The sequence below is a fragment of the Diadema setosum genome, chromosome 1 (genome assembly GCF_964275005.1).
Source record: "Diadema setosum chromosome 1, eeDiaSeto1, whole genome shotgun sequence".
NCBI lineage: Eukaryota > Metazoa > Echinodermata > Echinoidea > Diadematoida > Diadematidae > Diadema > Diadema setosum.
The window spans coordinates 15,905,214-15,929,731 of NC_092685.1; the positions used below are offsets into that span (position 1 = coordinate 15,905,214).

The window sequence follows — 24,518 nt, forward strand, 5'->3', positions numbered from 1 at the left end:
ACACTTGAGCCATTCATGATCAACTACAGTGGTGCTTCTGTCATATTGACCATAATGCAGCCCGCAATGAAATCAAGCACATAAGCCAGGAGATAAATCATCATTGAGCATCATAATGTGAGTAAACCTCCACTTTGGACAGAAGTGGAAAAAAATGACAATATGACAAAACTTCTTGCAACTGACATTTTGAATGAGCATAACAGCACAAAATCAGAGGTAGTGTGGTGTGACAAACATATTAGATGGATAGGAATGTCTTCCTCATGTTCCTAGCACTGAAATACCATGAATGTTGATACACTGACTTCATCCTATCAATACTGGATACACTAGTGATGCTTTACCATAGAATTTGTGGACCATCTCCAAAGAAGCAATTCTATATAGTTTGACAGTAGGCCTTACCCATTCTTGAGCTTTTACTTTGAAAAGATACCAAATATTTCAACTAGAAATATGGATAAATGTAAATAGGACAGCGCAATATGAGCAAGATTGATTCCTCAAGACTAAATAACACTCTTATTTTGAAGTACATGAATGTTGATTACCACTTTATTGCTGAATTTTGTAACAATACTGCCCTACACCTTACCCTCACAAGTATGGCTGATCTCAAAACTTCCTTCAGGAGATTGCGAAATACAAAGACATCTCCGCAAATGTTTACATGGGGTGGTTTTCAAAATCTATAACAAGCCGTGTATTCTACTATCTATCTTTCAAAAACATACCCAGGAGCAAAGAGCGCACATGATCTAAATCAATTTGAAACTCATAACTTCCAGTTATCCAACTCCTAAAATGTGTACATGGTGTTTTATGTGCTTAAGAGAATTCAAATGTACATAAACACTATGAGAGAGTATTCCTACAAATAATTCACTGAGTGACACACATATTTTACTTTACATGACCTGATTCCAATTGAGAATCTCTAACGTCATAGTCATCATATTTTACAGTCATTGCATACTTTCCCCAGATTCTGATTGCTTTGAGTTGTCTGGTAGTACTCGCATGGCACTCACATAAAACTTGCCTCTAATATGATAAAAAGAAAATCATCTCGTATCAATATCAATTAAAAGGCACAAAATATGATATAATTAGTGCATACTATAAAATATTCTTACAAAAGTTACGTTACTCAGAATACAGCATCAGAAGAAAGACAACACTTCTATTAAGTGTTCAAAGTTCATCACAGGTGCAATTGGGATATAGGAACTGAGCAATTATTGTTATTAAAGTGGGCCAAAAGTAAGTTCAGATGTGAATTGACACAATTTGGGTATAACAAAATCATACATCTTTACTCGGTGTCTTTTTAGTTGACTAAATATACTTTAAACTAATGCACTGTGAAAAAATGCAAACAATCTTGCTGTTTTCTTCTGAAAACTCAGTGTTTCTCTCTCCAGAGAAATATATGCCAATGTAAGTGCAATTAAACCTTTTCATTTCATACAGTTTAAAACTTCTGTTTCAAGATTAAACCATCTCTAAAAATAATTTTGGCCTCCAGTTCAGAACATAACATAAAACATGTAAAACATGTACCACATAATATAACACATATCCACACAGGTTGTATCTCTAAAACCTTCACTTTCAAACAGTACACAAAATAGCATACAAAAAGAATATATACAATGTCTTCCACTTTTGACTTCCATCACTCCGCATTAAAAGGCTCGTGAAAAAAAAAATCAGGAATTCTGGTCCTTTTAAATGTGAGTCTGAGAAGAAAGAGTAAAATCTTGTATTGAGCACAATGGTGGAAATTTCATCAAAATCAGATAAGAATTAAAATTATGACAGTGTGAAGCTTCATTTATTTTCACAAAACACTTCTCGAACAGTCAGTATACAATTCATAAATATGCAAATGAGTTGATGTCATCCCCTCACAATTTGCCCTACAGTTTGTACACAAAATCTTTGAACTTCCTTCTATTTCTTCTTCTTCTTTTTTTTTTTTTTTTTTTTTTTTTGTTCAAACATATTTCTCCAGTTTAAAATCTGAATACATCTGACTGATCATCATTCTGAAGCTATTCAGCTGGGAATGACATTATGTTCCACAATCTTACAGCAGAAAACTCTTTTTTTTTTTTTTTTTCTGTACACTATCAATGGACACTATCAATGGAAAATAGTGAGGTGAAGACATCATTACCTCACTCATACGCATATTCACATCAACTGTTCCAGAACTGTTGCACCAAAATTAGTGAAACTTCACAATTTCGTATCCGATTTTGATAAAATTTTCACTGTTGTGCATATAATATCTTACTCTCTCTTTTCAGATTGTCCATATCTGGGCAGGAATTCTCCATCAATAAGGCCATCTTTGAAGCTGGCTCATGGACTACCTATTCAAGGATTTTGAACATCTCTTTCATAGCTTTGCATCATGTTGTACCTCTGGCAAATTGGTTTTCTTTCAAATCTTAATCTCCAAATAGAATTATGGTTCTCATTAGTGCCCTTTTGCATCTGCTTTGAAGAAATTCAGCTAAAAAAATGAGCTATTTGTTATTGATCATCAACATCAAAAATCTTCACAAAAGTTTTGATCAAACATGTGACAACAGAATTTTAAATATTTCACATCATAACTCAGGCTTCTACCTTTACTCAACTGCATAAATGCTAGGTGATAGGGACTGCCTTTTGTAGAATATGTCTAGAAATTCCATTCTGCCTTTTGGGATGGAAGAATACCTTCATTCTTAAATACAATCATCAGCAAATGAAAAGTCTTTCACTCAGGAAGTCAATGGATATATGGAAGTATTGCTTACTGACTTAACAGTTGGAAAACCATCAACTGATCACACAATGATGCAATGCATCTAACTACATTTTCTCTGTCTTGGCCTCACTTCAAACATGACCCTTTACATTATAACATGAAAACCTAGAGCTTTTTTGAATATATTTTATCTTTGACTTCAACTGCAATGCCAACCATATGAATATAATCAATGCATCTGGTTATTTACAAAATGAAAGCATAAATACATTTAGACTGCATGACAATGAAATTGACAAGATTGCAATGTTGATTCAATCTGACAATTAAAAAACAAATGACAAAGGCAAGTATGCTTAATCCCACTGTACCTACTTCAGAGTGATATTGCCAAAAGATGCATATTTTGCCACAAAATTGTAACACATCTTGTGTGTTGATCAAGCCTATCTTGTATACGCGACTGCCCAGCTCAAAACCTATGAAAGATCACGGATTAGAATTCTCGGTAATGGACAAAATACAGTAGGACCTCAATCATGTTACCACATCAAGACCGACGGGCGTGCGAATAATGGATTTGTATGGATAAGAGAGATATGCTCAAATACAGCACTTCCTAGCATATCATGCTAGGGCTATACACATGTCAAAACCAATTTACTAATACTATGATTTCTGTACGGCACTGTCATGTTTTATAAATTGACAGAGAAATAAAACGAAACACAAGAAAAAATCCTTTTATGTATTGTTTGTTTGATTGATATTGACCAACGAGATCAATATTGTGACTGAATACTACTGCTGCATTGTACTGTAACCACTGCTGTGCACTCAGTTCCAGTGACAAGTAAGCATTAGTCATTGACATTGCCTAATGAACTGACTTAAAAGTTACAGTCCGTTGCAATGATTGGAATATGTCCCATCATGCATTCACACAAAAATGGTTGAATTAGTGTTTGCTTTGAGTGAGACTTGTTACTGAAAATAAATGAAACATTAAAAAAAAATATTAGCCAGTGGATTTCCAGATAACAGAGAATCCAGAAAATTGAGGTCCTACTGTGTGTCATGTGGGTTGACTGCCTCAAAAGTTTACATTTCTGGACCATGTTTTTGGGGACAGGCACTGTTTCATTGGGATATTGATACTTCTGCACAGCATGCATGAGTGACCCTAATCTTTGAATCTGCTCTTCTTTCTTTTCTATGAAACTGCACGACCTGCCCCTCTCTTATTTCAATTACTTTTTGAATGGGCTAGGATGGTCCAATTTTAAAAAGTTACATATCATTTCAAAGCTTACAGCTTACTCTTTTAAACTATGTAGAAACGAGGAAACTCATTTTGGCCTACTTTTTCTAGGTTTTGAGTTGGAAAGTCACATATATATGTGTCATTTCAGCATCATATGATTCATATATTTAGAGAAGATGTACATGACAATAGGACAGTATATAAATATATTCTTAGAAAGCCTCTGCACTCTGCAAAGACGCTGACCCTGATATGAGATTCAGCAAAGAGCTAGTATACACTCCTCAATGCGGGACACCATTGGAGAAGATATATAGACAGAGCATCCAAGATGTCATCACTGCTGCAGTATACTCTTCATATCGGCTTTCAGCCTCTCGTACTCCTCTCCCGGCAGGGAATCACTCTGGAGCAGCTCACAGCACTCCTTCTCGGTCAGGTTGTTGAAACGTTCTTCCCCTAATGGCATGAAAACACAATACAAATATGTGTGAATCTGGCCTGATGCATTTCTAATCTCCACTTTTCAATGTAGCAAACTGTTGTGATGAAATCAAATCACTTTTACGTGCAGGAGAAAAAATACACAAGTGGTGGATCAGCTGGATAGCAGCATAAGGAGACCAACAAATGAAAAGGGCACTACAAGACTGACAATGACAAACATTCTGTCAGAAACAGATATGCTGGAGTGTCATTACTTGGTTATTTGGAACAGATCTTGGGAAGTCTTTACATATTGGATTTTACTTGTATACGAGGGCAACTGAAAATACTTATAAAAAACACTAAACACACTAAATCACACTAAATCAAATCAGTAAAAAACAAACAATTCAATAACTTAAAAAAAAAAAATCTAACTAGATATATCGCTACGGCGACTGATATGCCTCCGCCATAATGCATGGTTCTCCTAATAGGTCTATAGTACAATGTCTTGACAATGTGTGATGACAGTTTCACACAATTGGCAAAATATTAAAATGACAGGTTTGCCACAAATGTGCTGAATGTTCACTTTCCTAGAACTAGGTTCAATTGGATGAATGATTAAAATGTCAGAGTGCAGGTATTTGGGGAACTGATGATTTTTACTTGACTTTTGACCCTTTTAAAAGTTTATGCATTGAGTAATTTTCAAGGTATTGAATTTCAGTATCAAATGGGAAAATAGCATTATCTAAACCTGGCCTTTGACCTTTGACCTCACAGTTCCAAAGAGAATCACTGTTAGGTTGAACATGCATAATTATGTAAGTTTCATGATGATACCTTGAGTTACTTTTGAGATATGGAGGAAAAAGTGCAATTCAGCACTTTCACTTGACCTTTGACCTTTTGACCTTTGACCTTTTGGCAAGAAACTTCCCACAGAATATATATTGGGTAATACATGCATACATCAAGTTAAAACAAAAACAAAAACCTTCCGGCATATTGCATTTTAAGGAAAGTAGTGATATTTTGAGGAGTTGACCTTGACCTTTGACCCCCTGACCTTTGACCCATGACCCCAACTTCCCTAGATAATCACTGCCCATCGGTACAAGTATATATACTAAGTTCCATGAAGATACCTTGAACCATTTGCGAGATATGGAGAAAAACATGAAATTTCAATTTTTTTTCACAAAATAACCTGTGACCTTTGACCTTTGACCCTGTGACCCTAAAATCCACACAAAGTATTATCCCCCAAGGATATACCCTCATACCAAGTTTGATGTAAAACCACCACACGGTTCTTGAGATATCGACAAAAACAAAACGGGACGGACGGAAGTACGGACGGACGGACGGACGGACGGACGACCCGAAAACATAATGCCTCCGGCCACTTCGTTGCGGAGGCATAAAAATTCTGATGAAGAAAAAACATACAAAATATTGTAGAAGCACACTAGTTGGAAGCTCTACAGAGAGCAACAAAAGCATGGGAGTGAGTTCTTGGCTACTCACTTTTGACCGGTAGATGACCCCCTAGCTCACAGCAAGCTCCATTGAATGCATCACTGGCTTTCACACCTGTGTAGAGAAAAAGAGGGATGTGACATCACTTGTAGCATCTATTGTTGTCATGTAAACACATCCCGTCTCATAATCACAGTCTGAATGACCAAAATTGATCATTGTGACGGAAATTAACGGAATTTCAGATACTCCTCTTACTCCTACAATGTCTACAAACATTCAGTTGTACTTGAAGTCAGTCTGTTGCATTTAGTGTCATCATAATCCTTTCCTTGCTTGGACTGTCCACATATTCTCATTCGATCTATACATTGTGTTGTGACCACATCTGCACAAACTACTTCGTTGTCGATTTGGTTTTGAAATTGAGGTTTACTGTGCACTTGACAGAAATATTTCTGGCGTTTGTCTACAGAACTGTCCCATGGTTGCCGTGTGGCACCACTCTAACCAGTTGTCTAAGTCAAACAAAGCTTAACAACAATGACTAAACAGGGAGGTGCACGGTCAATATGGAGACTCCATTGACTCCACTTGACACTCGACACCACAAATGAGATGTACAATATTATTATGTTCCTAAGTCCATTCACCCATGGGTCTCCTTGTATGGATGTATACTGAAATATTGATTTATCCAGATAAAGCTATTTTGACGGAGAGTACTGCCACACATACGCCACACTAATAATTACATTTCTGGTGATAATTACAGTTCTGGCGATAGCAGAGTGAAATAAACTGACTGGCTTCTACTCTGGACATTAAAAAAAAAAGTACTCAAAACAAAACTACATATAATATTGTCATACTCAGTTGTTTTGTTTTTAGTCTTCCTTTTCCTTCATGATTCCCATCAGTGGTTTGAGCTGATATTTGGCATGGGCACCTTTACAGCGTAACAAATAATGACATGGTGGCTGATGCTTTCTTCATTTGGAGGCAGGATATTAAAGATGTATCATACCATAACTGGACAGCCGTGGCCAGAGTAAGAGTCGAACAGTCTGACCATCCTCTTCTGGGTTTGGGCCCAGGGTGAGTCCTCTGCTGAAGAACATATTGTGAGCAATGTCTTTGTCTTGGAGCAGCTTCACCATGGCGAACAGGTCCCTGTCAAGAAAAGGGAGAGATATACTGTAAAACGAGGGATGCAAGATTCGCGAAATTAAAACGCACGCAAAAGTTCTTGTCTACACTACTGTAAAACATAATATATTCGCGGCATGAAATTTTGGTGAATTGGAGGCGACGGCCTTTTTCGTGGCATGAAATTTTCGCGAATTGCCACTGGCGTTCAATTTACATACAGTGTAGACAAGTTCTTTCGCGTGCATTTTATTTTCGCGAATCTTGGTGCTTGCGAAATTTGCGTAATTAAAATGCACGCGAACATTTCTCATTTCACAGTATAGGCATTGAACGCCAGTGGCAGTTCGCGAAAATTTCATGCCACAAAAAAGGCCGTCTACTCCAATTCGCGAAAAATTCATGCCGCGAATATATCATGTTTTACAGTAATTCATGTAGTTCCTATTGGGCATTACAAAAGACATGTCTGTGACTTTCAGCACTAGTCCCAAATAGACTATTAAAGGCACCCATACTCCTACTTGACAAGTGCTTATTCATTACTAGTCCAACAGTGGGTTTAGTTGCACCAGGATAGCAGGCAAGGGATTTTGTCACAACATGGACTATACGGAGGTACTTATTAATCTCCATAATATGCACAAGGCTTAAAACTGAACCAACGTGATAACATTACTCGATATCATCAATGCACTTGCATATATCCTTTGACTCATGCCTTGCTGAGCTTTTGCATGATGTATTGAAACATACGGATGAAAATAAATAAACTAATACATAGCAAAACTAGAAATGTCGCTTTGGCGACTGGTATGCCTCCGCCATAATGCATGATTTTCCCAATAGGTCTAGGTAGTACATGTGGACAATGTGTGATTACATTTTCACAAAATTGGCAAAATATTGAAATGACAAGTTTGTCACAAATGTGTTGAATGTTCACCTTCCTTGACCTAGTAGGTTTAATTGGATGAATAGGAGAGCATGTATCTAGGGATTTAAGGACTTTAACTCGACTTTGACCCATTCATACATTTAGGCATTGAGTAATTTTCAAGGTACAGGTGTGGAGAAAAAGTGCAATTTCTGAATTGAATAGTAAATTGTTACCATTTTCATCTGGCCCTTGACCCTAAAATTCATAAGATAATTACTTTCAGGTAGAACATGCATAATATGTCCTAAGTTTCAAGATAACTTGAGCCACTTCCGAGATATGGAGGAAAAAGTTAGTTCAGCACTTTCATTTGATCTTTGACCTTTTGACCTTTGAGGCAAAAAAAGAAGAAAAAAAAAACTTTCCAGAGAATTTCTATTAGGTTACACATGTATGCATACACCAAGTGTAAAAAAAAATAACCCTGCTGGCATTGCATGATAGGAGGGAAATAGTAAAATTTTGAAGTGTTGCACTTGACCTTTGACCCCTGACCTTTGACCCCATGAACCCTACATTCTCTAGATAATCACTTCCAGTCAGTATATGTATATACTATGTTCCATGAAGATACCTTGAACAATTTTCCAAGGTATGGAAAAAAAAAAGAAGTTTTAATATTTTTACTTGACCTTTTGACCTTTGACCTTTGACCTCATGACCCAAACTTTCACCAGAGAATCTTAATTGGGTAATACATGTATACACTAAGTTTCAAGAAAATATCTTCAGGCATTCAATAGATATGGTGGAAATAGTGAAATTTTATGTATTTGACCCTGACCTTTTGACCTTTGACCTTTGACCTCATGACCCAAACTTTCACCAGAGAGTCTTAATTGGGTAATACATGTATACACTAAGTTTCAAGAAAATATCTTCAGGCATTCAATAGATATGGTGGAAATAGTGAAATTTTATGTATTTGACCTTGACCTTTTGACCTTTGACCTTGAGCATGTGCACCCAAAAGTTGATAGGCACAACTTCACCCCCTAATACACATACATGCCAAGTTCCATTAGGATACCTCAACAGGTTTTGATAGTTACCTTGTCCACAAAATTCATTACGGACGGACGGAAGGACGGACGGACGGACGGAAGGACGGACGGACGGACAGACGGACGGACGGACAACCCAAAAACATAATGCCTCCGGCACCACTTCGTGGCGGAGGCATAAAAAAAAAATATATATATATATTCCTCCAACAATGCCCTACAAGCAAAAAATGTGAACCTCTTCCCTAAACATGAAGGAAAACTGGGCTGCATTCCTGATCACAAAGAATTGGGGGGTGTTGAATGTGTCAAGTAACAGGCACATGATCAAAGCTGTTACTCTGAGGTGACCAAAGAACGATGGAGAGCAACGGATAATATTAACAGGGCAATTTACTGCCTTATAATTGACGTGAATTTTTGGGATTTCACAAATATAACTCTTAATAATTTTTTTTTTTAAATACTCTACTCTTTAAGGTAACATGCCATTTAAGTGACAGTCCATGAATGTATACATGTAACTTCTGCCATAAAAGCACAAACCTGATGACAGATTTATAATTCTTCTTTGTCAATCCCAACATGAAGCTTTGAGCTGACCAGTCGACAGTCTCATGAAATCTGTTGGCAATCACTTCCCTGGTATGCTGGTAAAACAAAGACAAAGACACTTCACAGCTTTAGTTTTCTTGATCATTCTTGTGAAAACCACTTTCCTATTACAACATAAATTTCATGGTCATCAATATGTGCGATAGTTTTTGTTATAGGCATGCACACAAAAACAAACAAAACACAAACAAACAGATCTCTCTTTCTCTTATAGCTACATGATGACATTTGAAGTATTCATTTGACAGTTGTTACTGTCATACTGCTGACATGCTTTTCACTTGCAAGTTAACTATGTGTGGAAGAGCCTGTGTAGGAACTTGAGATAAAGAGCTCCTCTTTAGACAATTCATTACTGCACTGTGATAGTTTATGGAAACATGGTCCACACTATGTCTTACGCATCAGCAATACAACCAGGAACCATCCTCTCAAAACAAGACTGAGATCAAAATCAGGACACGTACTGTATACGCTATAATTTTCGCGTACATAAATTTTCGCGAATTGCCGATGTCACACATTTTCGCGAGTGGTTAAATTCGCGATTGGGGGACCAGAGAAAATATGAAGTGGCAAAGAAAGTGTGAATTTTCAACTTACTAGCAACGAATGCTACCACAGCGACTGGGCTGTGTATACTAGAGATTCTAGTAGTTAGACATGGACATGCTATATGTACGTAAACAAGCTTAGTCAGTATGGTCTGTTCGGTAAGCCGTAAAATGATCGTATCGTCAAGGCAAGGGATTCATTTTGGAAGGTAATATTTTCGCGTGTTGTTAATTTCGCAAATAGCTCCCGACTCGCGAAATTCGCGAAAATAAAACCCACGCGAAATATATAGCGAATACAGTATATAATATGCTGCCATTAGTCTCACGGGAAACCAATGTGAGCCGTGTGATGAATGAGACCGTGGGGTTGGCTTCATTTCACATTGTAAAGAGCTTTGATGCGTAACTTTCAAAGCATAGGTTATAAGCAGAAATGACACTGATTAATTTGCAAAGGGATGGGTGATTACATTCATCAGCACTTTCCCAAAGTAGTTAATCTCACCTAATTCACATTCTCACCCCAACTGACAGTGATCAATGTACTGTAGGATGTCCTTGTTTGCACCTAAACAGGAGTGATTTTTTTTTTCCATACTCAAGAGTGAAACAAAAATTTTCAGCTCATACATTGAAATCAACAACTACACAATTATGTGTAAAGTTCTCTATTCTACCACCATCTTTCCATACATAATTGGTTGTTTTTTTATATTCCAGTATTGTCTCAGTCTCTACTTTGTAAAGCACTTTTATCTTTTTTGTTTTTCCCACTGAATACAGATGGATTGATATTGTAGAGAAATTACCAGTACAGTACGGTATGCAAAGAAAGACCAAGATTATGAGAAGGGTCTGAATTTCCTAAGCAAGACCTCATCAAGGACCCCACATCAAAACCAACTGGCTTTGACCTTCCATGGAAGCTGTGAGTGTCCCTTAATAGGATCCACACAACCCATGCCACGACAGCCCACCACTGCCATAGGCAGAAGTTAAAACAACAGCCAAGCCTGTGACTGTGGTTTTCCTGACCACATTGTGCTGCATGTTGTGCAAGACTGCCCCCTTCAGATGCTGTCCAGGTGGCCTCAAGGAAACGAAAGACAGAACAGATGATACCCCAGCCTGATCACTCTAACCATGCATATGTCATACAATAAGAGGAAGAAAAAGAAGTGTATGCAATAATGGCAGATAGCATCCACCATAGCTTTATTTTTTGTATGTCAATGCATAAATTGTTGATCCACTGGAGTGTGTGTGTGTGTGTGTGTGTGTGTGTGTGTGTGTGTGTTTCAGTCTGTTTGTGGCTACTTGTTTATTCTTTTTGACATGACAGTATAATTCCAAAAAAAAAACCAACAATTAATCAGCAACAACACAATTGTTTGTAAAAAGCGGAGTCTGCCTCCCTATACACTCACCATGTATTCAATGGGAAGTCGATGATCAACATAGTAGGCATGCATGTGCAGGTGGTTGACTGATGCAAAGGCACAGAGACTGTTGTAGCCGATCCGGTAAGATCTGATTCATGAACAAAGACATGTGAACACCGACATCATTGATCATGATGCCAATACCATAAACGTGAGTTCATTTCAGACACTGAACAAAGGATTCAACCAAGCTCCCTGATAACTACAGACCCACCTATTGAAATTTATGATGTAAAATACTGGCACATCTCTATTTTCAATCTTTAATATCGTATCAAAGCAAAGAGCTGAATTGTATCAGCCGTTATTCACATTGACAATCCTGCACTATTGCTGCAGATAGAGCAAAAACTGTTACATTGTCCATTAGATTTAAGGCCCAACCAAATTTTCATTTTTTTCTTCTTTATTTTTTTATTTTTTTATTTTTTTGCAGTACAATGACACATAAAGCAAGCATTCATTGGTTTGACAATTACAAGTCAAAGAAAAATAAATACATGCAATCTTACAAACCTGCTTGAACTCAGCAGCAATGTTTCCACACCAATTTGAATCATCTCAAGTGTAGCAATCTATAAGAAAAAAGTGGAAATACAGTCATACAGATGCATTATACCAGCTGCTGATTAGTAATAGATTGTACATCACATGATGCCAAGGTAAGGCTCCTAACTGCTTGTGCAGCTGAACGTGGGCTATCCAGCCATCATGTCAGATAGAAAATGAAAACAAAACAAAACAATTCCTGAATATTAACCCTAACTAGGCCGGGCTATTTAGGTAGATCATAAAGCCGGGGGGGCCTCCCAGGCCCCCCCCTCCAGATCTCGGCCGTCAACCGCGCGATCGCAACGAAAATTGGCACACACATTGACTATGATGTAATCTAAAGTACTACGGAGTGAGATTTTTGAAAAATTGTCATTTATGCTAAATTATGCTAATTTATGCATAATGATGCATGAAATCAGACAATTTGGTATAAATCACTAAATAAAGCCCGAAATGGGCACATTTTTATGTGTAAATATTCTTGTTAGTGTCCTAAGCAAATATAAGAGAAAAAAATTGAGCCATCCAAAAAAATTTCTTAAGTATTTTATTGTTTTTTGAATTTCTTATGTATTTCGTTGTTTTTTTGACTTTATGTTTTTCATTGTTTTTTCGATGAAACTTGTGCACGACATTGTTCCGAACGAGAAAACATGTTATTAGTTGATTTTAATCAATAAAACCCCAAAATAATCATGCTTTTATGAAATTTGACTGTAAGCACAGTTTCCATTGAAATTGTACACGAATTCACGTTTTTGAGCAATTTTTGGTCTGACATGCATGTACATATTTATGCGAAACTTCGGAACCGCGCGCCCGGGCATCGCAAATTTGGTGTCAAAAGATGCGGGAGACTCGACAGAAAAAAGTAACGAAACGTCGCGGCGATAGCTTTTCACGTTAGCGATACATCGCGCGGAACGTCGAGGGGGGGCCTCGGAGGCCCCCCCCCCCCCCCGGCCTAGTTAGGGTTAACATATATAAAAGCACAATTATACACCTCTGATTTCTCCTTCACATAGTTTATAATACTGATCTTAAATTGCACCTCACTATTCTATCACTGATTACCTTTGACAACTGCCCATGAGTACGTACATGTATGTACGTATTGTATGTATCTTTCAGTTTCACAGCCTGCACATACAGCACACTACGTAATAAAGACACTAATTGGTAATGCAACATACGTAAGGTAGGACAATATTCTCCATTACCTCCCTGACTGCAATACACCCCTCCCTCCATTCATTTGGCACTCATTAAAGAGTTTGATTGTTATCCATATATTTTCTCATCAGACAAAAAGAAGGAGAATGCAACATACATTCTGGTGGCCAATTAAAAGAAACTATGTGGGAATATATGAATGTGGAACAATATACTGGTAACCACATGCAATAAAGATGTGTTAAAAAGCAGCATTTAACCAGATCATCATTTCTCATGACACAAACCCCTTCCCTCTTCTCCATTAATACATTATCTCCTCCAGGAACATTCATCTCACCTGTGGTTGACATAATTCCGGTCTTGGGACGAGAAGCACATTACCATACTCAAGGGGACTGATGTTGATGATAACCTGGACCTTCTCTACCCTATCATTGTTAGTGCACTGGCCCCCTTCCGTATGAGTTCCATTGGCTTCGTGGGAGATTCCATTTTGCAGAGAGGTTGGATCACTGCCTTCATGACTCAATTCCATCAGAATCTGTGCATCAAACATTATACGAGAGTTAAGACATTTTACCTTAACACACTTGTATAGTACCCACAGATGCATCCCGGACTTCTTCGACCTATCAAGAAAATATGATTCATGTACAATCATCCCTGCAAACACACAAAACCTCTACAATAAGCAAACAGTAACAGCAGTGCTTGCATTTCAAATTTTAAATTCATAAGCTTGCAGAGCTTGTATTTTGTTGCAGCACATCCTCTTGCCATGATGCCATATCTGTGAAAAAAAAACTAATGTTATTCTTCTAAAAATGCAATATCTGAGATTCAAATGTCACTCAACAAACAATCAAAACAGAAGTGAATTCATTTAATCATTTACACCATGTGAACATATACAAAAACTGTTTAAATGAATTTAACTGAGATGGAAAGAAAGAAAACACAAAAAGGTACAGGATAGTGAGTATTACAAAAGACAGTTTTCCTTTTTTCAACTTACTTCATGTGGTTTGACCTTGTTGAAGTTGAATTCTTGTGGTTTGAACGGTTGTTTGGTACTCTTGATTTCTTGTGGTACTCGGCGATCAGTGGCTCGTTTGACGTTTAACTGGAAATGAAATACAACAAATCTTCAAATTTTCCTCATAGTCATACAGGTGTAAAAGCTATCTTGAAAGTCACAGCCCTCTCACCAAGTCCTCAAAACTTCCACAATCTGTTCTTTCATTTGTTCATGCATTCATTAGTCTACAAACTGGGATGACATTTTGAGCAAAAGCAAGCATCACTTTTTTGTTTAAGTGAGAACACTAAATATATTTCAGAAAATTCAAAGGAATACTTCTAATGCACATGTCACTTCTAATATGCGAATCATTCAGTTGAAGGTAGTCCCATTCTGATATCAGAAGCATTCTTTGACGAATTTGATTTACAACAAACAATAGAAATAGGGAATAAGATAGATGCTTTGTCTGATATGAGTTCAAAATGCTAGTTTAGTTGGAAATAGTCATTATGGTCGACTTGACAGATGTGCTCAGCTATGAATCAGCTTCACATCCTCCTATCTTCTGGATCTCCGTTTGTTCATGTGAATATAGCTTATTGTGCATTTTAGAATATAAACCTTCACACATTTTTCTGACTAAGATTATTTCATGGACGAGGTCAAACAATCATGCTGGTAAAACCCAGTAACAAATATACCAGGCTTTTCAGCATATACTGTATACAAAGGATGGTGCTACACACACAAAAACAACAACAACGAAATGGAGGCATAAAAATCCACATACCACAACTTGCTTTTACATAAGAATAAAATGACCCATTGGTGCTTCAGACAAAAGCTGGTGCAAGCTGAATGATTAAAAAGGCAGGCACAATAACTTTATGGGTGTTCAGGAGTTTGGTGAATCAACAGGCTCACTGAAGCAGTTGGATGGGAAAGGGGATACAGTGTAGGCACTGGATGGTACATGTGGCATTGCAGAGAATTGGAATATTTCGGTAATTCTAAACCACAATACATTGCCTGCACACTGATGCCTCCTTCACTGCTCTCTGTACAAACTTGTAGTCATTGCACACAAGAATCTTTCCATATTTCTGTATCAACATGTGCATAATTCGAAACTACAGGTCTAATCCTGCCTGATTAATGGCATATGACTGAGATTACAGTTAGTTTTTGTACTTCACAATCAGTATATCCAGACAGCCATTTGATGTATATTGGTATGTAAGTAATTTGTGTGAGTGGGATAAAACACATAGCATCACTTCACAATTTTGGGTCACTTTTCACACCAGTCAGAGACGCAAACCCACATGAAATTAACAGTCATCTCCCAGTTGAAGAGTGGGAACAGAAATATATCCAGTATTTTCTCTAACTTCAACAACTCATATATTCACTTGCCGTCACCAGTCCATGGGCTACTTTTATCCATGAGCAAATTTACTGTAAAACTAAAAATTTTGCTTGCATGAAACTTTCAAAAATTATTCAAGGAGTCAAGAGTCACGAAAGTAAAATGCTCATGAAATTTTTTTGTGTACTCAATGCACAGAATGCTGTACACCATCATGATTGGCAATTCACAAAAGTTTCATGCCGCAAAAAAGCTGCCCACTGCAATTCACAAAAGTTTCATGCCACGATATTTCTTGTTTTACAGTAAATGGAGGTAATCAATGTTTTAAATGTAAATCATAAATAACTGAAGATGACAAATAATCTGTGAGTCTGCAAAAAGGAAGTCTGTTCATCACTGCAAAACCAGTAGATTTGTAATCCAAAAAATGTGCTTGGTATTTTATGTTTTCAGTTTAAATTAATGACAACTTAAAGGACTCACCTGAGCAACAAAACCATGTGACCCTTCAATGACCCTTGTTGGGAGGTTGCCAAGGAGATACCGGAAGAAACCTTTCTCTGCTGCTTCATCCCATCTTGACAGTAATTCTTTGTCAAACTAAAGAACATGAAGAAAATGAATTCAGATCAAACATGCAAGGCAAATTCCTGTAATTACTCTATTTGCCCTAAAAATGTATGGCTACAATGTTCACATTTTCTCAGAGAACTCCTGTTTCAAAGAACTACATGTACAATTGTATGACCATAAATGGAACACTAAAATACACAGAGAGAAGCACACAATACTTGGCCAGTATGCACCATGACCATCTAAGACCCTCTGTGATGCTGAAAAAGTAACAATTATCATCTTTAAAAGGCATCAGAGTCTCAAATAAATGACTGACTGTCAACAGAAGTACAAGAAAACTTTCAAAACATGATAAATGTATCACTTCTGCACCAGGATGCACAGATGTGTATTGAGCATGAATACATATGGTGGTTTAAAAACTGACTTATCTGGTGTCTAAATACACATCAATGACTATGGGAAAAATCTCACTGGGGAAATCAAATTGGCATAGATTGGTCACATATCTCATTTCATTTGGCATTGCTGCCATAAGGATGCCACCACACACACAGATTTCTTAGTATTTTAATATGTATCCAGTACCAACTTCAGGGACTTATTCCAAGAGGCTTGACATTACAGCATTACATACTTTTGTTTTCAAACCTGGATAAATGAATATATTCAATTCATTTATCTATCTTCATCTTTTCCTTAATGGAGTCGCAGCAAAATACACTGTACATGCATTTTAAAAAATCATTACCATTTTCCTGGCTTGATAACCATAGACTGAGAGGAACAGTCCTTTAGCATTATACTGGCATGACAGGAAAGCATACTCACTGTACTCCGCTCTTCTCTACTCTCTGCTTCAGGAGGGATGTGAGACACAAAGTCTTTGCTCGAGTATTTGAACACTGAGGCCATATCTACGGAGATCATATAGTGACAGAGAATGTGTACTTTATTATTCAAATTTCAACAGGAAAGAAAGCAAAACAAAATAATATCCCTTACTGAAGACAAAAACATATTACATTTTACTCTGACAAATTACCAAAGTTACCAAATTTACCAAATCTGGTAAATTACCAAAGTTAATAAAATTCTAAGTCTGACTGCATTACATAAGGAGTCACTCTGTTATCTTAAGAAATCTCACATACATGTATACCCGGCACCCACCCATACAACCTCACTACAATTTTCTCATTATATGAAAGGCTCAAATAATCCAGCAGTCTGAACATGACACTTAACTTGAATCCTGTTCCATACAATTCAACAGGCCTACACAAAGTTACACAGCAGAAGCTGTGCTAAGCTACTGTGTATCACATTTTGGTTAGAATATTGGTTGTATAACCCAGCAAAGAATAGTTAAACAACCTATCATGGATTCTTGGGGTATACAAATTACAATGTTGTCATAGACCTAGGCAAGGGAATCTGGCAGGGTCTATTCATATGACCAACTTCAAACAAGTTGTTGCTCTAAACAGAAGAGAAATAGACAGAAAAATCTGTCTGTCTGGAGGAGTTTTAAAACATTTTTTTTTTCTGGTCTAAAACACTAACTTGTTAGGAGCTGGTAGTGGAGGGGATTCGGTGGAGCCAGATGTAGTCTCCGCGGAATTATATCCCCAATAATAAATACAGACTGATCTTTCAGTCAAATATGACAAACATGATAACACTTTTAACTGACTCTTGAACTTCAAATTCTATGCAGAACGTGGAACACGTTGCTTACTACTTTGATGATAACCAACTATTCTCTGCCCTTCATACATCCCGACTGAGTTATTCCCAGGTTCGCAGTGATACTTGTGTTGTACTCCAAATACTGTAAAGACATTCGACTAAGCAAGTTTTTCAACTTGAGAACAGACAACAGAACTAGTAGAAGGCACTAGTACAACTTATTACAAAATGACAAAGAACATACTGTAAAAGTGGTTTCATTCGCGTACAGATACTTTCGCGGTTTCCATTGGTGCTGACTTTTTTGTGTGTATTTGAATTTGCAGTCAGCAAAATCTGTGTGTGTTGACCATCAATACCATCAATACCTGCAATGCGCAGAATTTTCGTGTGTGCGCAACAGCATTGTAACAAGCGGCGAGTTCAAAACATTTCCTTGCGTGGTTAATTTCGCGCGACTTTTCAAAACATTTACGCGTGATGTTAAATTCGCGGTTCAACCTCAAAACGTGAAAAGCGCGAAAATAAAACTACCGCAAAAGAAACCACTTGTACAGTATGCAAACCTCCAAAGTGGTCAAATGTTTTCTCACAAGGCGACTCACTGAATGGAATAATCTCCTGGATTAATAGAGCTCTATACCCGCTAAAAAATCTATACCTAGACATATGTACCGTTAGTGCACCAGTTTTCAACAGGACCCAGATTTCGACACCCAGGAGATAATTCTTATAAAATTTTATACTCAATACAAACGTCTGACTTCAGCAATCAACCAAGTTATCAATCACATTTCTAGTCTTATATAAACACCGTTTGTCACTTGTCATCATAATCCGACGGTAGAATATTTAGGAGAAAAGCAACACAGTGTCAGCAGAAATGTTAATGTCAGCCATTTTTAAGGGTTCAAAACAATATGACGCATTTTGTATACATCGCCGTAAAATTAAATTCACCCGTGCCGGTTATCTTGCTTTAGTATCAGTTTGTTTGCCAAATCTTGATGTTTGATTTCATAATCGTCTTTAGTAATTTCATGGCTGAATTCGTGATAAATGAGCAAACTTGTAGAAAGAGTTGGCTTTGAGAATGTGGCACCAGATTTCGACATTCCCATATCAAGACACGTTATAGAGGAAACAACAAGTTCTTGCGCCGGTATGATTGCTAGTTTGCGTCCACAATGCAGTGTACGTGTACTGTACGCGCCATGTGATTTCTGTGTGATGCGCGCTGTGATTGTGTCGAAAAAAATGATGCTGGGTGTCGAAATCTGATGCCAGCGACGGCGTGACGGAAATCGCTTAAAAATTGAACGTGAGTGCATTCAACTGGGAATTCGGTTAAGGCATATTATTATTGGCCTTTGTAGCTCAACTTCATATCGAAATTCCGAGGTAAAACGGTGCAGTATTGATGGTAAACAAGGAAATGTGCTAAAGTGTCGAAAACCGGTACCCTTACTGTATGTGGTAAACAGCGCATCACTCAACTCTTTCAAATCTAACTTGGAGAAAGCATGGAAGACAAAAAAGGACAAATTTATAACCCTGAGCATGCTGCAATTTTTATGCAAATGTTCTCAATAAACTGCATGCATGCACAGACAGCACAGAAAACGTAAAGCTTGTTATCACCGCATCCAGATGACGGAGTAGCAGAGCAGAGGGGCAAATAAGTTCTGTATAACTTTATTTGGATCCCCCTTTATTCAACCTAATTACAATGCCTACAATTAAATGTACACTTGGCAAGAGTTCCTTTTGAGACAGCCACCCAAAAAGTGAGTGCGTGCATCCGCATCCGTGCGTATCGCAAGCAAGGTTAGGCTAGGTAGAGTTGTATAGATCTGCACTTATTTAGTACCTGTACTAGTGTGATTGGGGTGGCTGTCTCAAAAGGAAGTCTTTCCGTACACTCTCTATACCGGTAATTCATAGATTCTTATTCGAGCTCACTAACCTGTTACACTGCCTGTGCTGTGTAGGCAGTGGTACAACCTGTAGGGGATGCCGTAGTAGCGTGTACAGGCTGTACACGATTGTACAGTCGTAGCCTACGTGTATTGTGCACGAGTGGCTTTAGACCAGCAGTGTTCAACTTCAGTCTTCCTCTGTTCTGTCCAGTGCAAGGTGCAGGTCGAGCAACGGTCAGATCCTTACTTATTGCCTATCCTTTATCCTTGCTTGCAATAAGTGGCAGATTCAGGATAAATAATTTATTTAAGTGAGGGAGCATCAGCACCATAAAAACCAACCTGCACAAACGTGACCCCGGGCTGGGCAAACGTACAGGTAGGGCCTACACTGTACTGTAGACCGGGCGGGCTACGTGGACGCAACGTGGAATTGTACCTAAACCTGGCGCCGGTACACTTCGCTTGGCGCATATGTTGTCATACACGCCGGTACCTTGAAGCTGTGGTTATGTAACTCACCCAGTTTGCGTAATCACAGATACTTGAGATAGATAGACATGATGGACTCAGACGATAGTAGTAAGGTAAATATGAAAATTAATCACTGTTGATTCCGAAAACCTAGACATTTCGACCGCGTTGACCGTTGTAAATATCACAAGCTCGGCCCATAGCCCATCCACATCCCCGTCCCGTCCCGTGAGGTGATCCCTGTGCAATTTAATATCTCTTAGTCCCATATGCAGACTTTATTGTTAGCTGTATACGTATGTATCGTAGTAAGAACAGTTGTAAATTAAGATATTATTACCAGACGGTCCTCACGCCACGGTCGCGGTTAGTTCTCTGTAACGAAGGCCGTAGCCGTAGTACGGGTAGGCCCTGTTGTTTCTGCTTACTGATGAGTATTAGCTTTACCTTTAAACACCTCTTTAAATACACATGCCATATTATGAATTTAAACATTTGTAGATGACCATCATCAATCATGACTGAGAATATGGTGAAATGTTCCAAATTATTACAAATTAAATTGATACAATCTTCGCATAGATCCCCACCATTGTGAGCTTATAAATAATAGCGTTTAACTTCAGTAGGGTCTACAGTAAGTAGACCCAGTCTATTTAGGGTCTCCTAGAATCTGTCGCTAATATCATTCAGTCATGGCCACAGGCACAGTGTTGTACGACCCCTGCCCTCCAATGCTCCATGTTGATGTAAAATAGTTTCTGAAGGGGCCTTTTATAGAGTTATTTCATGAGTAATTATAAGTTTAGCTACTCTATCCTTCCAGGTTCATCAGCTAATGAGCCAGAAAAAAAAAAGGCCTTCAGCGCAACTTCTGCTTCTGGGTTCATCAGCTATAACAAGCAAAAAAAAAAAAAAAAAAAGAGGGGCCCTTCAGTGCAAGTTCTGCTGCCACTTCTGGGTTTCTTCAGCTGACAAGCAAAAAAACAAACAAACAAACAAACAAAAAAACAAAACAAAACAAAAACAGCCTTGCCCGTGCTCACACTTCTAGGTTTCATCAGCTGACCAGAAAAGAATCACTCTGGTTCCTTCTATGTTTTTGTTTTTGTTTTTGTTTTTGTTTTTTTAGGTACCACTTTGTACTTCCAGGGTTAAAAAAAAAGTGGGGGGGGGGGGGCACAAACTTTTTACACCCTATGCATTCCTCTGTATTGTGCAAAAATGTTGATGCCTATACATGTCAAGAGTTATTTGGTGATTTTCCTTCCTTTTTTTTTTTTTCAGAAGCCATTCGTGTCGCAGGTCAAGGAGCAGATCCAGGAGACACCATGCATGAGGACGGCATTCCTGTATGGCATCGGTGGAGGTCTGGGAGTTGGTTTAGCAACATTTCTCTTCACAAGTGAGCTTCATTGTTGTAGTACTGTAACAAGAGTTTTTTGGTAAAATGAGTAGATGTCTTCCTGTTCTTTGTATAACTAGAACTGTTTCAAATGTTTTTGCCATTTTATGGGATTGCCACTGTGTCCTGAAGTGCAGTACCAAAAATTCACATTGCAGATATTGAATAGATACATTGTATTGTGAATTTGATGTAAAACAGAAACTGATTTCCTGACCTTGTGCATTACAATTAGATATGTCTAATGCAAAGCAATTAAACATGTTAATCGATCCCCTTTTAAAATTGAGGTAAATTTGTGTGTCATTCAAGTCTCATTCTAAAATCAACATCTTATTAATATTTCTCCAGGTCGAGTGAAACGGTCAGCTGACATGGGAGTCTTCTCCTTGGTTGCAGTCACTCTTGGCTCATTGTAAGTCTTCGCATCTGTAATGTGCAATTACCCTTCAACAAATTACAGTCAGCCTTGCTTAAAGGACAAGTCCACCTTCATATACATGTGGATTGAGTGAAGGCAACAATTTTAGTAGAGCACATCAGTGAAAGTTTAGGGAAAATCGGACAATCCGTTCAAAAGTTGTGAATGTTAAAAGTATCTGCGCAGTCACTGCTGGATGAGAAGACTACTACAGTGTATGATGTCACATGCGTACAATGATATAAGGAAAATAAAAAGAGAATGTCACAAAACTTTACTTTTTGAATAAAGTGCACATTTCTTCGACTTGTCACTGATGTATGTTATGGGTAATATTATTCCCCCTGCCTTCTGAAAGAGAGAAGTCGAGTGTTCTTTTGTTATGCAAGAAAGGTGAAAATATGTTGAATTTTCTTTATTCTTTCTTTATATCGTTGTACACATGTGACATCACAAGCTATAGTAGTCTTCTCATCCAGCCATGACTGAGCAGAAACTTCAAAAATTCATAACTTTTGAACGGATTATCCGATTTTCCCCAAACTTTCACTGATGTGTTCTACTAATATAGCCGTATTCACTCAACTCACATGTATATGAAGGTGGACTTGTCCTTTAAGTCTACCTCACATAAGTCGAAGGTCTTTTCAAGTCCTCTTCTCTTTGTATTCTATTGATTTCAACCCCTCTAAGTCAAATTTTCTCTAAGTCGAAGCTATTTTCTTCAGTCCAAATAGATCTGACCTAGGCAAGGTTGACTGTAGCTTGCCTCAATGACGGTGTATAATTTTTTAGACTGCCACAGGTGGTACACAATGTGGCTTAACATGCATCGGATAACAGTGCAGAGGACTTTTCTTTGGTGACAGTTACTGTTCACAAAGAAGAATTACATATGTATGATGATTCCATGTGATGGGCATATCCTCCTCGGTGGTGCTCTAGCCAAGTATGAAATGGCTGGCAATACCTGATCTTGTGGGAGTTAGTTCTTGAACTGGCAACTTTCAGCTTGCAATCATTAAAAAAAAAAAAAAAAAAAAAGTCATGATTCTGTCTGTAGTGACATATATGATGTATTTTGTTGTTGCTGCTGTTGGACATATTCTGTCTCCATTGACATTTATCAGGTCATTTGGTTGTTGTTGCACGTAGTGTGTAGGTATTGTCAGATTTCAAGTTTTAGAAAGATGAAAGCAACCATTCTTCCATGAAATTATTTTTAAATTTATGTTCTATTATGCAGTGTAGCGTATGTTTGTTTGAGTTTTTAAGGGTCTAACATTGGGGTTTGAGGGTCTTAACAAGTTAGAGAATACTTTATATATAAAATTTACATAATTTAGAAATTTCATGGAAAGTACAATGTATTCAAAGGCAGAAGATACCTAGATTTAAACTCAAGTCATGTGCCACGTCTTCAAATTAAATGTAAATCCTTACACCAATGAGTTATGCGCCCTATCTCTTTTCTCCAGTACATACTGCAGATACAACAGAGCAAAAATGCTGATTAAGCAACGGCGCTTCCGTGAATTGCAAGGGCTGGAACCAAGAGAAGTCTCCAATAGCTTCAAGCCGGAAAGATGATGAATAGCCTGTCTTGCATCATATTCAGAGTACTGTAAAAGTGGAAATTTTCGCGGTGTTGAAATTTTCGCGCATTTCGCGCAACCAGAAACTAGCGCGAAAATAAAAACACGCGAATATTTTTGCTTGCCATACGTTCCTGTGCGTGATGTCTTGATTCCGCGGAATTAAAAACACGCGAAACTCTTCTGACCCGGCCTACCGCGAAAAATTAGTCACGCGAAAATATCCACTTTTACAGTAGTTTTCCATGTAACATGAGTATGAACTTCACAAATTCAGTATGAATAGACTGACTGGAAATACCCGACACCTTACAAGCCAGTATAGTTTTATGCATTGAGAAGATCGTGTAACTATTAACTTGTTGAGTTGTATTATAGTATTATTGCAAAAGTTTATATAACATAGCTATGCAGTGGAGCAGATGTGAAGCGAGTTGCTGATAGGAAAATGTAGCGTGGCTTAAAAATCGATCTGATGTACAGTGTAGTGGTTACCACATCAGCTGGTAATGTATTCAAACATTGCATCACTCCCATCGTGTTTGCTCGCAAAATACCAAAAGTGTGATATCTGCTGGAATTGTTTGAAGGACTTAAATGACTGGCATCAAAGCAGAGAGCTTCATTAACATATCTGCTGCAAAGTCGGGAGAAAGA

General features: G+C 37.8%; 2 protein-coding genes across 2 annotated transcripts; one reads left to right on the forward strand and one right to left on the reverse strand.

Moving 5' to 3' along the window:
• Window positions 1-366: 366 nt before the first annotated feature.
• Window positions 367-17,370, reverse strand: LOC140227511 (GDP-D-glucose phosphorylase 1-like). The gene is made up of 10 exons (XM_072307915.1): window positions 17,187-17,370; window positions 16,263-16,379; window positions 14,399-14,506; window positions 13,721-13,924; window positions 12,169-12,227; window positions 11,638-11,740; window positions 9,585-9,688; window positions 6,973-7,118; window positions 5,994-6,059; window positions 367-4,490 (listed from the first exon to the last, which is right to left on the reverse strand). The coding sequence occupies exons 1-10, from the start codon at window positions 17,283-17,285 to the stop codon at window positions 4,369-4,371; spliced, it is 1,128 nt and encodes a 375-aa protein (XP_072164016.1). The 5' UTR covers window positions 17,286-17,370; the 3' UTR covers window positions 367-4,368.
• A 3,092-nt stretch (window positions 17,371-20,462) lies between these two features.
• Window positions 20,463-24,182, forward strand: LOC140227521 (cytochrome c oxidase assembly protein COX20, mitochondrial-like). Its single transcript, XM_072307925.1, has 5 exons — window positions 20,463-20,553; window positions 21,728-21,845; window positions 22,197-22,260; window positions 23,745-23,884; window positions 24,096-24,182. The coding sequence occupies exons 1-4, from the start codon at window positions 20,527-20,529 to the stop codon at window positions 23,854-23,856; spliced, it is 321 nt and encodes a 106-aa protein (XP_072164026.1). The 5' UTR covers window positions 20,463-20,526; the 3' UTR covers window positions 23,857-23,884; window positions 24,096-24,182.
• Window positions 24,183-24,518: the final 336 nt, after the last annotated feature.